Raw genomic sequence first — 17,352 nt, 5'->3', positions numbered from 1 at the left:
AAAAAAAAAAAAAAAAAAAAAAAAAAAAATCTGAAAGAGCTCACTGCTAGCAGACCTGCCTTATAAGAAATATTAATACTAAACTAAAGGAAAGTTGTTAAGGCTGAGAGCAGGACACACTAGACAGTAATTTGAATCCACATGAACAAACAGTAAAAGTAATTATGTAAGTAATAAAAAGGATGGTATAATTGAATACTTCATCTCAACTTATTTATAAAGCAATTGCACAAAACAGTATTTATATAATCGTTATTGTTGAGTTATAATTTTTAACTTTTTAAACTTTTGCACAAGGTTATAACATATAGAAATGTAATAATAGCACAAAGAAAGAGGGTGGGAAAAAGGTTGCACTGGAGTAAGCAAAATGACAACAGATGGTAATTTGAATCCGCAGGAAGAAATGAAGAAAACCAGAAATGGTAAATAAGGAGGTTAATATAACAAACTCTGTAAGTATATATTTGTGCTTTCTTCTCTTCTTTAATAATTACAACAATGAATTGTTGAATTTGTAACACATATAGATGTAACACATGTACCAATATTGGCATGGTGGGCCCATGCCTGTAATCCCAGAACTTTGGGATGCCAATGTAGGCAGATTGCTTGAGCCCAGCAGTTTAAGACCAGCCTGGGTAGCACAGTGAAACTTTGTCTAAAAAAAAAAAGAAAAAAAGAAACAAAAACCCTAAAGCCAAAAAAACCCGAAAAGAAAAGAAACATATAGCAATATTAACACAAAAAGAGGGTGAGGGAATAGAGTAATAGAGAAGTAAATTTTCCTTGGAATTAAACTTGGTATAAATCTTTTTTTTTTTTTGAGACAGAGTCTTGCTCTGTTGCCTCTGCTGGAGTGCAGTGGTGCGATCTCGGCTAACTGCAAACTCCGCCTCCCAGGTTCAAGCTGGTCTTGAACTCCTGACCTCAAGTGACCCACCCACCTTGGCCTCCCAAAGTGCTGGGATTACAGGCATGAGCCACCATGCCTGCCCCCCCGAGTATATTTTTTTATTTCAGTTATTATAAGTTTTAGCTCCAGAATTTCCTTTTGGTTGCCGAGGTAGGTGGATCACCTGAGGTCAGGAGTTTGAGACCAGCCTGGCCAACATAGCGAAATCCTATCTCTACTAAAAATACAAAATTAGCCAGTGTGGTAGTGGGAGCCTGTAATCCCTGCTACTCAGGAGGCTGAGGCAGGGAGAATTGCTTGAACCTAGGAGGCAGAGGTTGCAGTGAAACAAGATTGTGCCACTGCACTCCAGTCTGGGCGACAGAGCAAGACATTCCGTTTAAAAATAAAAAAACCCAAAAACAAATTTGAGGAAGCAGAAGAAATAATCAGCAAGCAGTTCCCTGTTATGATACACCCCCCAGATCAACAGGGCATTATTATAGCTACATTTGAGCCTTTTCCTTTTAAATTTGGGAAACGCCATGAGGTGCCCGTCTCAGGCCCATTCCTAACCAGGGCATTTCCAGCTTAGGCCATTCCCTCACCCCTGTACAATGTCTGTCCCCCGCCACAGCCGGTAGTGCCACAGTAGATTTATGCTGCACAAAAGCTGTGAGCCTTCTGCCTGGGGAATTCCTGCAAAAGGTCCCAACAGGAGTCTGCGGACCCTTGCCAGCGAGGATGATAGAATTACTTCTAGGAAGGTCTAGTTTAAGTTTAACAGGAGTACAAATACATACAAGAGTCATTGATTCAGATTACAGATTACAAATTTCTCCAGTAAATTTGCAAAGTTTGAAGGAACCACTTCAAGCAGAAAGACAAAGTTCCTGCCAAGGTTTAGGATATCATTTTTGATGGCGGCCATTGTTAAGCCTCCAGAACCTATATCTTTAAAATGGTTAACAGATAAGCCAATTTGGATAGAACAATGGCCGCTAAGTAAAGGGAAACTAGAGGCTTTAAAGGACTTCGTTAATAAACAATTAGAAAACGGACACACAGCTCCAACATGTTCCCCTTGGAATTCTCCAGTTTTGGTAATTAAGAAAAAATCAGGTAAATGGAGAATGTTAACAGATCTTAGAGCCACCAATTCAGTTATGCAACCTATGGGAGCATTACAGCCAGGACTACCTTCTCCTGCTATAGTTCCAAAAAATTGGCCTTTAATAGTCATAGATTTAAAAGACTGTTTCTTTACTATTCTTTTAGCTGAGCAAGACTGTGAATGGTTTGCATTTACAATTCTTGCAGTAAACAACCTGCAGCCTGCTAAGCGTTTTCATTGGAAAGTGTTGCCACAAGGCATGTTAAACAGTCCAACAATTTGCCAGACGTATACAGGGCAAGCAATTGAACCTACTCATAAAAAATTTTTCACAGTGTTACATTATTCATTATATGGATGATATACTTTGTGCTGCCCCCACTGGAGAAATATTACTCCAATGTTATGATTACTTGCAAAATTTGATTTCTCACACTGGTTTAATTATAGCTCCTGACACAATTCAGACTACTACTCTTTACTCCTACTTGGGGACCTTAGTAAATGACATTACCATTGTGCCACAGGAAGCAGCCATACGTAGGGATCAATTGAAAACATTAAATGACTTTCAAAAATTACTAGGGGACATTAATTGGTTACGACCTGCTCTAGGCATCCCTACCTATGCCATGAGTAATCTATTTTCTATCCTTAGAGGAGATCCTAGCCTCAGTAGCCCTCGGCAATTAACAAAAGAAGCTGAGGCAGAGCTGCAACAAATCGAAAAGCAAGTCCATAAAGCTCAAATGAATAGAATAGATCCAGAGAAGACTCTAGATTTGCTAATTTTTCCAACTCAGCATTCACCTACTGGTGTTACTGTCCAAGAGCAGAACTCAGTAGAATGGCTTTTTCTTCCACATACTAATTCACAGACTCGAACTCCTTATTTGGATCAAATCGCTACTATGATAGAAAATGGGAGAATTCAGATTGTTAAATTACATGGATATGATCCTGGAAAAATTGCTGTCCCTCTCATGAAGGCACAAATACAGCAAGCTTTTGTAAATAATCTTACTTGGCAAACCCATTTAGCTGACTTTGTGGGTATTCTTGATAATCCTTTTCCTAAAATGAAACTGTTTCAATTTTGGAAACTGACTAATTGGATTCTCCTTAGAATAACTAAATTTAAACCAATTGACCATGTTGAGAATGTTTTTACAGATGGGTCTGATAATGGTCAAGTTTCTTATTTTGGCTCTAAAGGTAAAGTTTTACAGATGCCCTATACTTCAGCTCAAAAAGCAGAGCTTGTAGCTGTAATTGAGGTATTGACTGCTTTTAATATGCCTATTAATGTGATTTCTGATTCTTCATATGTGGTTCATTCCACACAGTTAATTGAAAATGCTCAGTTACAATTTCATACAGATGAACAACTGATGACTTTATTTACCTAACTGCAAACAGCAGTTAGCAGTAGAATGCACCCTTTTTACATCACTCACATTAGGGCTCACAAACCTCTTCCAGGACCTTTAACTGAAGAGAATAAATGGCTGATTGCCCAGTTGCTAATGCAGTATCTAATGCCAAACACTTTCACAATTTAACCCATGTTAATGCCTCTGGTCGCAAATGCAGATATAGCATTACCTGGAAAGAAGCTAAAGTTACTATCCAGCAAGCCCAACTTGCCAAATGGTACATTCCTCATCTTTTACAGGAGTTAATCCTTGAGGACTGGAACCTAATTCTCTTTGGCAAATGGATGTCACACATGTTCCCTCATTTGGGAGACTAGCTTATGTGCACGTATGTGTAGACACCTTTTCTCACTTTATCTGGGCTTCATGCCAATCAGGAGAGTCTTCTGCCTGTGTTAAACATCACTTTTTGCAGTGTTTTGTGGTGATGGGTATTCCAGCTTCTATTAAAACAGATAATGTCCCGGGCTATACTAGCCAAGCTCTAGCTACATTTTTCTCTATATGGAATATTAAACACATTACTGGTATTCCATATAATTCTCAAGGACAAGCCATAGTGGAAAGAATGAATCTCTCCCTGAAACAGCAGTTGCAAAAACAAAACGGGGAGAAATAGGGATTACAGGATACCTCATATACAACTGAATCTAGCATTATTAACTGCAAATTTTTTGAGACTGCCTAAAGGCCAGATGTCATCAGCAGCTGAACAGCATCTACAGAAACCAGCTGCAAAGACAGAAGCAAAACAACTGGTTTGGTGGAGAGATCTGATAAGAAAAAGTTGGGAAATAGGTAAAATAATAACTTGGGGTAGAGGTTATGCTTGTGTTTCTCCAGGACCAAATCAACAGCTGATTTGGATACCATCAAGACACCTAAAACCTTATCATGAGACAGGTGCTGAGGAAGAGATTCCGGGAGGATCCCGAGGACCCCCCAGTTGCAGCCATGTTGAGACTGATGCTGAGGAGGACCCCAACTGTCATAAGCAACACCCGTCAAACACAGCCACCCACCTGGGGACAGATCAAGAAGCTGTCACAGATGGCGGAAGAAAACCTGAGGAAAGCGGGACAACCAGTCACAATGAGTAATTTAACAAAAGCTATGATAGCAGTGATCACCATTGCCATGAGTATTCCTTCAACAAGGGCTGACACAGAGAACAATTATACTTATTGGGCATATTTATCAATCTTGGCTGGCAATAATGCCTGGATGTAATCACTCTATGACACAGTTACACATGCTTTCTGACCTCAGTATTTTCCATAATAAGTCTGCTCCTATAATTGAGGCATACTGCCCTCAAAAACCTATTTGTAAACAAAATTGAACCTGACCAGAAAAAATGAACATACTTGTTTAGGAAGATTGCATTGCAGAACACGAAGAGGTGCTGCACAATGATTCCCATGGAATCATTATTGATTGGTCCCTTAAGGGGATGTTTAGCTTGAATTACACCTCTCAGTTTGCATGTCATGGCCACACTATGTTCAGCTGGTCTGAACAAAATGATCAGATGGTAGAAATGGTAAGAAGTACGGCAAGAGTTCCTATTATCTGGAAACATGGCAATAGAGTGGCACCTCAACCTCAAATGATATGGCCCGCTGTAGGGGCTAAACGTAAGGATTTGTGGAAACTATTAATAGCACTTAATGAGATCAAAATTTGGGAAAGAATAAAAAGCATCTAGAAGGACACTCTACAAACTTGTCTTTGGATATTGCAAAATTAAAAGAACAAATATTTAAAGCATCCCAGGCACACCTGACCTTAATGCCAGGAACTGGAGTGCTTGAAGGAGCTGCAGATGGATTAACAGCTAGTAACCCATTAAAATGGATAAAAACACTTGGAACTTCTGTGATTTCAATGATGATTGTGTTATTAATCTGTGTTGTTTGTCTTTGTATAGTCTGCAGATGCAGATCCTAACTCATGTGAGAAGTAGCTCACCTTGACAAAGCTGCCTTTGCTTTTATTGCTTTGCAAAACAAAGAAGGGGGATATGTTGGGAATAGACCCCAAAAATCTGGCCATAAACTAGCCCCAAAACTGGCCATAAAGAAAATCTCTGCAGCACTGTGACATGTTCGTGATGGCCTTGACACCCACGCTGGAAGGTTGTGGGTTTACCAGGATGAGGGCAAGGAACACCTGGCCCACCCATGGTGGGAAACTGCTTAAGGTGTTCTTAAACCACAAACAATAGCATGAGCGATCTGTGCCTTAAGGACATGTTCATGCTGCAGATAACTAGCCAGGGCCCATCCCTTTATTTCGGCCCATCCCTTTATTTCCTATAAGGAATACTTTTAGTAAACCTCATGACTGGCTTGCTGTCAATAAATATGTAGGTAAATCTCTGTTTAAGGCTCTCAGCTCTGAAGGCTGTGAGACCCCTAATTTCCCACTCCACACTCTATATTTCTGTGTGTGTGTGTCTTTAATTCCTCCAGCGCCTCTGGGTTAGGGTCTCCATGACTGAGCTGTTCTTGGTAAGATTAATACCCAGAATATATATAAAGAGCTTCTGGCCAGGCACGGTGGTTCATGCCTGAAATCCCAGCACTTTGGGAGACCAAGATGGGTAGACTGTCTGAGCTCAGGAGTTCAGAGACCAGCCTGGGTGACATAGCAAAACCCCATCTCCACCAAAACTACAAAAAATTAACCAGGTGTGATGGTGCATGCCCATAGTCCCAGTTACTCGGGAGGCTGAGGTGGGAGGACCCTTGAGCCCGGGAGGTGGAGACTGCAGTGAGCCGAGATCGCACCACTGCACTCCATCCTGGGTGACAGAGTGAGACCGCATCTCATAAATAAATACAAAAAAAAACCCTCAACAACAAACCAATCAAACTTAAAAATGGGAAAAGTATTTTATATTTCTCCAAAGAGGATATATAAATGGTCAGTAAGCACATAAAAATATGCTCAATATTTTTAGTCAATAGGAATGATATGAAAACTATTTTCATTTGAAAATAAAAATCAAAACCATAATGAGATAACATTTCAGACCTACTCGAATGCCTATAATTAAAAAAAGACAGGCCGGGTGTGGTGGCTCAAGCCTGTAATCCCAGCACTTTGGGAGGCCGAGATGGGCGGATCACGAGGTCAGGAGATCGAGACCATCCTGGCTAACACTGTGAAACCCCGTCTCTACTAAAAAATACAAAAAACTAGCCGGGCGAGGTGGCGGGCGCCTGTAGTCCCAGCTACTCGGGAGGCTGAGGCAGGNAAAAAAAAAAAAAAAAAAAAAAAAAAAAAAAAAAAAGAAGAAAAGAAAGAGAAGAACAAGTGGTTATCAGGATGTGGACAAATTGGAACCCTGGTACAATACTGGTGGGAATATAAAATGGTGCAGTCTCTGTGGAAATGTCTGGTGATTTCTCAAAGGTTAAACTGCCATATGACCCAGCAATTCTATTCCTAGGTATATATCCAAAAGAATTAAAAGCAGGAACTTGAACAGATATTTGTATATCAATGTTCACAGCAGCATTGTTCACAATAGCCAAAAGGTGGAAACAAGCCAAGTGTCCGTCAACAGATGAATGGTTAAACAAAAATGTTATATACATACAATGGAATATCACTCAGGCATAAAAAGGAATGAAATTTTGATATATGCTGTGACATGAATGGACCTTGAAAACATGTTTAGTGAATAAGCTAGGCAAAGTAATGACAGATATTGTATAATTCTACTTATATGAGATACCTAGAGTAAGCAAATTCATAGAGACAAAAAGTAGAATAGAGGTTGCCAGGGACTAGCGGGAGAGAGAAAGAAGAAGTTATCATTTAATAGGTACAGCGTTTTAGGGGGTAATGATGAGGAAGCTTTCGGTGTAGTGTAGATAGAGGTGATGGTTACAAAATATTGCAAATATATTTAATTTCACAGAATCGTACACTTAAGCCATTAAGAATGGCTAAAATAATAACAAATGTTGGCTGGGCATGGTGGCTCACGCCTGTAATCCCAGCACTTTGGGAGGCCGAGGCAGGCAGATCATGAAGTCAAGAGTTTGAGACCAGCCTGGCCAACATGGTGAAACCCTGTCTACTAAGAATATAAAAAGTAGCTGGGTGTGGTGGCACGTGCCTGTAATCCCAGCTACTTGGGAGGCTGAGGCAGGAGAATCACTTGAACCTGGGAGACAGAGGTTGCAGTGAGCTGAGATCACGTCACTGTACTCCAGCCTGGGAGACAGAGCAAGACTCCATCTTGGAAAATAAATAAATAAATAAATAAATAAATAAATAAATGTTACGTGTATTTTACCACAATAGAAATGTTACTCGATTTATGACCCAGTTATCTACTCCTAGCTACATACCCACAATAAATGAAAACATGTTCAAACAAAAACTTGTTCATGCATGTTCACAGCAGCATTATTCACAACAGCCAAAATGTAGAAATAACTCAAATATTCATCAACTGATGACTGGATAAACAAATGTGGAATGGCCATGCAATAAAATATTATTTGGCAAATTAAAACTGGGAAATTCTAATAAGAATAATAGATTGCATCAATGCCAATGTTCTCATTGTCCTCTCTATAAAGATGTTTTAAAAGTTTCTTGTGAAGAATACTGTTAAAGAGCTTTTGGGGTGGGTGGCAGAAGATAAGGTGAAGCTTTGGAAAACTTTAGGTATCAATTAGCCATGCTTTTTCTGTCCCTCATTAGAATTAAATAGTGAACCACATCTATCTCATCCAGCACGATGAATTTCGGTACTTCTTTTACTAAATTTCAGGGTAGGATAAAGATAACAAAATGTGAAATTCATATATTATTTTAAGCCATCTTACCAGTGAGTAGCTCTATCCATGTTTGGACAGTTTCTGTGGGTTCAGTTGCTTTGATGTGTTTGAGAGTTTCATCCAGTAAAACATCACCTGTTGGACTGTCTGACTTTAGCAGTACCTTTGAGAAAAGGAGAAAGAAGGAACCCTGATTCCTTCACTTCATTCAAGTTAAAATCTTTCAATATATCATATATAGGTTACTGGTTAAGTGTTGCAAGAAATGTAAGGAAGCATAATATACTGTCCCTGTCCTCAAGAAGTTTAAAATATAGTATGGAGTGATAGTGTGAAGACAAAAATAACATTTGAAGTGGGCCCTAGTGACAAACTGGATATGAATGATAATGGAGAAAAGTTTCAATAACAACTCATTTTGAGTCTGGAAACCAACTTTTGAAACCATTAATAAAGGTAAGAAACATATGGGCTCGGTTTTGAAACCATCAATAAAGGTAGTAAACATCTGTAGGAAACATGCCAGTAATCCTAGCACTTTGGGAGGTTGAGGCTGGTGGATCACCTGAGCTCAGGAGTTTGAGACCAGCCCGGGCAACATGGCAATATCTTGTCTCTATTAAAAAAATAAAAATTTAAATAAATAAATAAATAAATAAAGGTAGGAAAGCCAGAAAAGGAAGTCAGTTTTGGGGAAAGGCTGATAATTTGATTTTCTTTGTTTTTTGTTAAGTTTAGTTTTAAATGATATGGGATAGCCAAGTTGAAATTTCTAGCCAATAGTTAAATATGTTTCTGGAGGTGGAAAAACAAAACCTGCCTAGAAATTTGAAAATTAATCTCATGAAGGTGACAGATGAAGCTATAAAGGTAAATGATATCTCTGAAAGGATAGAAAATCACTCAAGGGATACAAACTGAGACTTGGATGTTAAGGAATGGAGAAGTAAGGAAACAGTGTACAGTCAGAGAAGCAAGAGAATAAGATAATAACAAAAGCCAAGAATGAAGAAAGTTTCAAAGTGATAAAAAGTGTCAAATGCCACATATAGGTGAAAAGAGAAAAATAAATCAAAGACTGAAAAGAAGCTGGTGATACCTAAGAATGTAGTTTAAGTTGAGTGCTTAGGATGATAAAGAAGTTGTGAGTGGAAAAATTCAGTAAGAAAATGGATACAGGAGTATGGTTGGAAAGGACTTGCAGTAAATGGAAGGAAACAGAATAGTTATTGGAGAATAACCAGGGTTAATCAATGACTGATCTGACCCATATGAGTCCCTCCCCCTACATCATACTCTATTTCATAATTTTTTTTTTTTTTTGAGATGAGTCTTGCACTGTTGTCCGGGATGGAGTGTGGTGGCGCGATCTCGGCTCCCTGCAAGCTCCGCCTTCCGGGTTAACGCCATTCTCCTGCCTCAGCCTCCCGAGTAGCTGGGACTACAGGCGCCTGCCACAACGCCCAGCTAATTTTTTAAAAAAATATTTTTTTGTAGAGATGGGGTTTCACCGTGTTAGCCAGGATGGTCTCGATCTCCTGACCTCGTGATCCACCTGCCTTGGCCTCCCAAAGTGCTGGGATTATAAGCATGAGCCACTGCACCTGGTTATTTTATAATGTTATAGTTACAGATATAGGAGTTTAATCAACAGCATCCTAAGTGTGATTTTTCTGCATAAAAAAGGAAGACAAAACCAGGAGCTTCCTATAACTCTTTGGACTATGGATACTTTGATTTCTCCCTCTTGCTACAGGATAATTAACCTGTTTAGCCAATGGAACTGCTGAGTCAGTGATATTTATTTTATCTTACTACTCAAATCTTTCTGTTCTTCCCAAATGTACTGTTGGTATTTGCCTTTCCATAAGCCATGGACGTTCACAGAGGATTCAGTACCTTTCTGTCTAGTAGTCGCTTCTTACGCATGGTCGGGGGTTCCAGATAGATTCGACCCCGCATGGCCAGCTCTATCAGGATGCCCCCTCGCAGGCCAGATGATATGCAGTCATTCCAGAAAGATGTGTAACCCTAGGAAAGGAGAAAAGAGAAGAGAATGTTCTGAGAGGAATACTGACTTCCAGCAGGCACCCTAAGAACAGGCCACTTTGTTGTGATTCGTTTCACATCATACTACATGAACTCAAAGCAAAGTACAAGAGTAAGAGAAGATGTTTTCTTTAATCCTCTTAAAACCCCAAAAGATTTTCTGTCTGATTTCAAGATCTTTAGTGAATTCCCATGGTTTGCTGCCAGTCAATAAATGATGTGCAATTTTTTTTTTTTTTTTTTTTTTTTTGAGAGGGTTCGCTCTTTCCCCCAGGTTGAAATGCAGTGGCATGATCATGGCTCATTGCAGCCTTGACCTCCTGGGCTCAAGCAATCCTTCCACCTCAGCCTCCCGAGTAGCTGGGACTACAGGTATGTGCCACCATGCCGGGCTATTTTTTAAAAAATATTTTTTTGTAGAGACAAGGTCTTGCTATGTTGCCCATGCTGGTCTCCAACTCCTGGCCACAAGCTATCCTCCCACCTTGGCCTCCCAAAGTGTTGAGATTACAGACATGAGTGACTGCACCTGGCTTGACATGCAAAATTTTAATTTTTGAGGAGAATTTTGGCTTTTTTGAAATCTGTTTCCATGACACTAAATTTCAGAGTGGGGTAAAATAAGTCAGAAAAAAGTAAAAACCATTTGAGCTTTTAATCCTCCTAGATATGTATTAATTTGAAGTTTGGAGATGGAGACTTGCTCTGTCCCCTAGGCTGGAGTGCAGTGGCATGATCTCAGTTCACTGCAACCTCCGCCTCCTGGGTTCAAGTGATTCTCCTGCCTCAGCCTCCTGAGTAGCTGGGATTACAGGTGTGCACTGCCACGCTCAGCTAATTTTTGTATTTTTAGTAGAGATGGGGTTTCACTATGTTAGTCAGGCTAGTCTCAAACTCCTGACCTCGTCATCTGCCAGCCTCAGTCCCCCAAAGTGCTGGGAATATAGGAGTGGGCCACCGTGCCCGGCCATTTGAAGTTCTTTTAATGGAAGGTATAATAGAAACCCACTATCATTAAGTGCCTTGGGTATGTTACTTAACCTTTCTGAAGTACATTGTCCTCATCTATAAAATGCAGACACTAATATATATTTCCACAAGATTGTTGTGAGGGTTACATGAGATGCAATATATAAGAAAGCATTTAGTATAGTGCCTAGCATATAGCAGGCACTTAAAATGTTAGCTCCCCTTCCCTTTGTATAGGGAATATACATATAAGAGAGCCACTGGTATTGTCTAACAGCAGTAACTAACATCTAATTACTAATGTCGATTGAATACTTGTTATATACTAGATATGTGCTAATACTTATTATGTACTAGATTTGTGCTAAGCTTTTTACTTGCACTATCTGATTATATCTTCACAACCACCCTGTAAAGGAAGTACTACTGCTATCCACACGTTAAAGATAACAAAACTAAGGCTTACAGAGGTTATGCAGCATAACAGAGGTCACAAAGCTAAATAGAGAAATTTTTAAGTGGTTGTTTTTTGGTGCTGTTTCACTGATAGATCATAGTTGTGCATATTTTGGGGTTACTTTTTTTTTTTTTTAAGAGATGGGGTGGGGTCTTGCTCTGTTACCAAGGCTGAAGTGCAGTGGGGCCATTATAACTCATTGTAGACTTGAACACCTGGGCTCAAACAATTGTCCTGCCTCAGCCTCCTGAGTAGCTCAGACTACAGACATGAGCCACTGCACCTAGCTAAAATAACTTTTTATTTAAAAAAATTTAAATTCAATTTTCCTCTTTATTGGCTTGGAAGTTATGTACTTTTAGAAGTTATCCTTGAAATTTTAACATGCATGATATATCAATTTAAAATTAACATAAAACCTAAATTTTAAATATTAATATTTTAACCACTTTCTTATTGTTCAGTATTGTCTCTTTTTAGCCTCATAAATTATATATCATCATCATCATTATTTTATACAGGTAGCACTTGTTTAGATTTACACAGGTTCTTATGAATTTCTTTGCTCACCATTCCTTCTTGTATCTCAGACTTCCTTTCTGGTACCATTTTCCTTCTTCCTAAAGTAGAATTTCCTTAAGTGAAAGTCTGTTGGAGGCAGTTTCTATTTTGCTTATCTGAAATGTCTTTGTATTTCACCATCATCCTTGAAAGATAGTTTCTCTGGAGATAAAATTCCAGGTTGATCATTTTCTCTTATCACATTGAAGATAGTATGCCTTCCTCTTCCAGCTTCTAATATAGCAGTGAGAAATCTATCTTTCTTACTGATTGTGGTTTCTTTGTAGGTAGTGTATCTTTTCTTTGGTCCTTTAAGATCTTCTCTCTTGGTGTTTTGCAGTTTGACTACAACATGGACTGTGCATGAATTTATTTATTCTGTTTGGTATATGTTGTGCTTCCTATAACTGTGGTTTCATTTCTTAGCTTCAAAAATTCTCAGCTCTTAGGTCTCTATTTTCTTTATTCTTTCCTTCTAGGACTTCAGTCTTTCTTATTTTAACCCCCCGTCTTTTAACCTCTCTTTTGTATTTTCCATTTGCTTGTTCTCTGTATTGCTTTCTGGAGAGTTTCTGTTTGTTTGTTTTTGAGATGGAGTCTTGCTCTGTCACCCAGGCTGGAGTGCAGTGGCACAATCTCGGCTCACCGCAACCTCCGCCTCCCGGGTCCAAGCAATTCTCCTGCCTCAGCCTCCCAAGTAGATGGGATTACAGGCACACAACACCACGCCCGGCTAATTTTTGTTATTTTTGTGGAGACGGAGTTTTACCATGTTGGCCAGGCTGGTCTTGAACTCCTGACCTCAGGTGATCCGCCTGCCTCGGCCTCCCAAAGTGCTGGAATTACAAGCATGAGCCACCACGTCCAGCCTCTGGAGAGTTTTTAAAAAATATGTGGCTTCCTATTTACTAATTCAAAGTAACCCTGAGATTTTGATTTCAATAATTTTTCATTAGCAAAAGTTTTATTTAGTTATTTTTTACATTTGTCTGGTGATTTGTGATTTTTTGCTGTTCATTTTGTGATTATTTTATTTCTTTAAAAATGTCATATTTTTAATTTGATTATTTTAATATGTGACTACATATGAAGTCTTTGATATCTGACAATATCTGAGGAATTTATTTGTCACTTCTTCCTTGTTTGTATGTTTGATGATCTTTAAGAGGTTCACAATTTAACGTTTTGTGAATTTATGAGATTCTGGAGGCCTAAATTGAGGACATCTTCCTCCAGAGGGAAAGATCTGCATTTGTTTCTGCCAAGAGCCAAGTACAGAGGGAATATGGGAGTGCTACACAACTGGGAGCACATTTAAGCCTAGTTTTCCCACTTTACCTCAACCATCAAGTTTATTCCTGACCAACCAACTCCTGAATCTCAAGACTGATTTGGTAGTTTACCCCAGGGTAATTTGATCCTCATGTTATCTTTATTGTTCATCTCTTGGATTTTAATTTTGGTGTTTGGGGGCCCCTTGAAGATTATTTCTACTTTCCAAGACTCAATAATACATTAAACATTAAGCTTATCAAGACTTAATATCTGACCACCATACTGCCAGGCCTAGAGGATCTCTAATTCTATTTTTCCTGCTATAGCCAGGACAATCTTTAACGTCAACTGTAATACTATAACTCCCTGCCCTCATGCTTAAAAATCTTTCAAACATCCTCTCAGCCTTAAGGATGGAATCCAAATGGCTTTGTATAGCATTCAAACTAAGTGGCTGGTGGGGCACAGTGGCTCCCACCTGTAATCCCAGCTACTCCAGAGGCTAATGCAGGAGGATCGCTTGAGGCCAAGAGTTGGCCGGCCTTTGGGAACATGGTGAGACCTTGTGAAAAAACAAAATAAAACAAAACAAATCAAAAGTGGTTATTCACTAGCCTTTTCTTTCTTTTCTTTCTTTCTTTTTTTTTTTTTTGGACGGAGTCTTGCTCTGTCACCCAGGTTGGAGTGCAGTGGCACAATCTCAGCTCAATGTAAGCTCCGCCTCCTGGGTTCACGCCATTCTCCTGCCTCAGCCTCCCGAGTACCTGGGACTACAGGCACCCGCCACCACGCCCGGCTAATTTTTTTTTGTATTTTTAGTAGAGACGGGGTTTCACCATGTTAGCCAGGATGGTCTCAATCTCCTGACCTTGTGATCCGCCCGCCTCGGCCTCCCAAAGTGCTGGGATTACAGGCATGAGCCACCGCATCCAGCCCACTAGTCTTTTCTTTGGTCTCTTTCCCCTCCTGGCCTTTGCACACACTGCTGCGTCAAGAAGAACCAATATTCTTCCTTCCACAACTCCTCTTTGTAGTTAAGGATTAAGTACAGGGGTCACATTTCCACAGAACCTTCTCTAACATTGTTTACTTCTCCACTCCACCCTCTGGATTAGGTTCTGCACCTGGGTGTGCCCATACAAACTTCTCTCATAACATCTATTACATCATATTGCAATCAACTATTTCTCCTGACCAGACTACAAATTCCTTAAGGAGAGAATATCCCTTATACCTCAAAAATATTTTTGAAGGCATAAATTTATGCTTAAAACTAAATGTTAACCTAGCAAAAGCTCAGATTGAGCCATAAAATATTCCTTAGACGTCTCTAAATTTCCTGAGGGCCTGATCTTTGACTCAAGGTTGGGATTAGTTCCCTCCCCTGCCTGCCTCATGGCTACTCCAAGTCATATCTGTTTTTTAGGTTTTGTTTTTGTTTTGAGACAGGGTATCGCTCTGTCACCCAGGCTGAGGTGTAGTGGCATGATCTCATCTCACTGCAACCTCCACCTCCCCAGTTCAAGCAATCCTCTCACCTCAGCCTCCCAAGTAGTTGGGACTACAGGTGCGTGCCACCACACCCAGCTAATTTTTGTATTTTTAGTAGAGATAGGGTTTTGCCATGTTGCCCAGGCTGATCTTGAACTCCTGGGCTCAAGTGATATGCCCACCTCGGCCTCCTGAAGTGCTAAAATTACAGGTGTGAGCCACTGCGCCTGGCCCCAATTCATATTTGTGACTCCTCTTTAAGGAAGGGTTAGGCTATTTTTTTTTAGTTAACACTTTTTTTTTTTTTATAGTTTAGCTACCTAATTAAAGTTAAACTATAACTTACTTCAGAACACATAATTATGTAGGCATAATTTATTCTGGTAATAAATCTTAACAGGTATGTAAACATTTTAACCAATATTAAAGCAACTGGAAGAAAGTTTTCCTTTATTGTCTCATTTCCTCCTGACCATATAACTTCTGTTTCAGTGACAGTGACATCAGATTTGTCAACAAAACTATAAATGAGAAGCAGTATAAGGAAATGGTGAAGATCAGGATAAAGAAACTACATTTTTGAATGTCACACTTTCCTATTGTAGCATCTCAAAACATAAAACTTTCCAAATGAGTTTTTAACTTATTAAGAATATGCAATAATAGACAAAAGTATAAAAACATATATGTAGAGTTTTAAGAAAATAATTATAAAACAAATACCTGTACAACTACAAGAAAGAGACTGGATTTAGAAAAAGAAAATAACTGAGAAAAGAGAGAACATGAAAGTAAATGTCCTCCTGTACTGTGGGTACAGATGACCAATAAAGACTATAATACTGTCATCTATAGTAATATCTTAGAACAGATTGAAACAAATTTAGGTGCAGAATAGCCTGGAGGTAAGGGAAAATACAATTATTTATATTTAAAGGTCATTTTCCTCTTAGTGCATCTATCTTAGTGAATTCTCCAGCCATTCATAATAAGGATTCTATATTAAAGGGCCAATGCTTTGGTATGTCTCAGCAGGAAGACCTAGCATGTACATACTAAAGTTCACCATTTGATAATTAAATTTCATTACCAAAGGCTATCTAAAGAAAATTTTAGGACCTGCCCAACACAGATGGAACTGCACATTGTCTCATGACTAAAGGAGAATCTTAGAGGATTTGCAGAATCAGATCTTCACATAGTGGACTTTAATATACATCTGTAGGCCAGGCGTGGTGGCTCAAGCCTGTAATCCCTGCACTTTGGGAGGCCAAGGCAGGTGGATCACCTGAGGTCAGGAGTTGGAGACCAGCCTGGCCAACATGATGAAACCCCGTCTCTACTAAAAATACAAAAACTAGCTGGAAGTGGTGGCATGCGCCTGTAATCCCAGCTACTCAGGAGGCTGAGGCAGGAAAATCGCTTGAATCTGGAAGGTGGAGGTTGCAGTTAGCTGAGATCACACCACTGCACTCCAGCCTGGGCAACAAGAGCAAAACTCCGTCTCAAAACAACCAACCAACCAACCAAATAAACAAACAAAAAAACTGTAGGATGGGTGGGGTCACTCACGCCTGTAATCCCAGCATTTTGGGAGGCTGACGTGGGTGGATAATCTGAGGTCAGCAGTTCAAGACCAGCCTGGCCAACATGGTGAAATCCCGTTTCTACTAAAAATATAAAAATTAGCCAGGTGTGGTGATGGACGCCTGTAATCCCAGCTACTCATGAGGCTGAGGCAGGAGAATCACTTGAACCCCAGAGGCGGAGGTTGCAGTGAGCTATCACACCATTGCACTCCAGCCTGGGTGACAAGATTGAAACTCTATATCTTAAAAAAAAAAAAAAAAAAATTGTAAAAAAGAAAGAAAAATCCATTATAGAAATGTATACTTTAGAAAGTGAAAGTGTTCTAGAATCTTATCCCCTCTAGAGGATCACCATTAACAGTTTAATGGGTACTTTTGTAGATTTTTATATACATATTCTATGTTTACACTTATTAATATTATTTATAGAAATAGCATTACACTGAGTGGTAACTTTTTTCATTAACCTGTTATTTTGGATATCATTCCACATCAGTAAATATACTTCTTCATCCCTTGTAACGGCTGCATAGTATTGCATTTTAGATGCACTATAATTTTATCTATTCAAGTCCCTACTGATGTGCATTTAGGTTGCTTACAGTATTTTGCTATTATTAAAAAATGTTGGCTGGGTATGGTGGCTCACGCCTGTAATCCCAGCACTTTGGGAGGCCACGGTGGGTGGATCACTTGAGGTCAGGAGTTTGAGAC

At 39.4% G+C, this 17,352-nt stretch overlaps 1 protein-coding gene across 1 annotated transcript in view; it reads right to left on the bottom strand.

The window, feature by feature from the left end:
- GOLPH3L (golgi phosphoprotein 3 like) overlaps positions 1 to 17,352 on the bottom strand; it is a 50,361-nt gene that overhangs the window by 6,526 nt on the left and 26,483 nt on the right. Inside the window, exons 3-4 of the mRNA XM_017877781.1 lie at positions 10,147 to 10,278; positions 8,296 to 8,410 (exon numbers count right to left, since the gene is read on the bottom strand). Of these exons, the coding sequence (XP_017733270.1) occupies positions 8,296 to 8,410; positions 10,147 to 10,278 (247 nt within the window). The remainder of the gene's footprint in view (positions 1 to 8,295; positions 8,411 to 10,146; positions 10,279 to 17,352) is intronic.

This window comes from Rhinopithecus bieti, unplaced genomic scaffold (genome assembly GCF_001698545.2).
Source record: "Rhinopithecus bieti isolate Rb0 unplaced genomic scaffold, ASM169854v2 scaffold_10548, whole genome shotgun sequence".
In the NCBI taxonomy this organism is placed as follows: domain Eukaryota; kingdom Metazoa; phylum Chordata; class Mammalia; order Primates; family Cercopithecidae; genus Rhinopithecus; species Rhinopithecus bieti.
The sequence above is the reverse complement of the archived record's forward strand: the minus strand, read 5'-3'. Positions and strand labels throughout refer to the sequence as shown.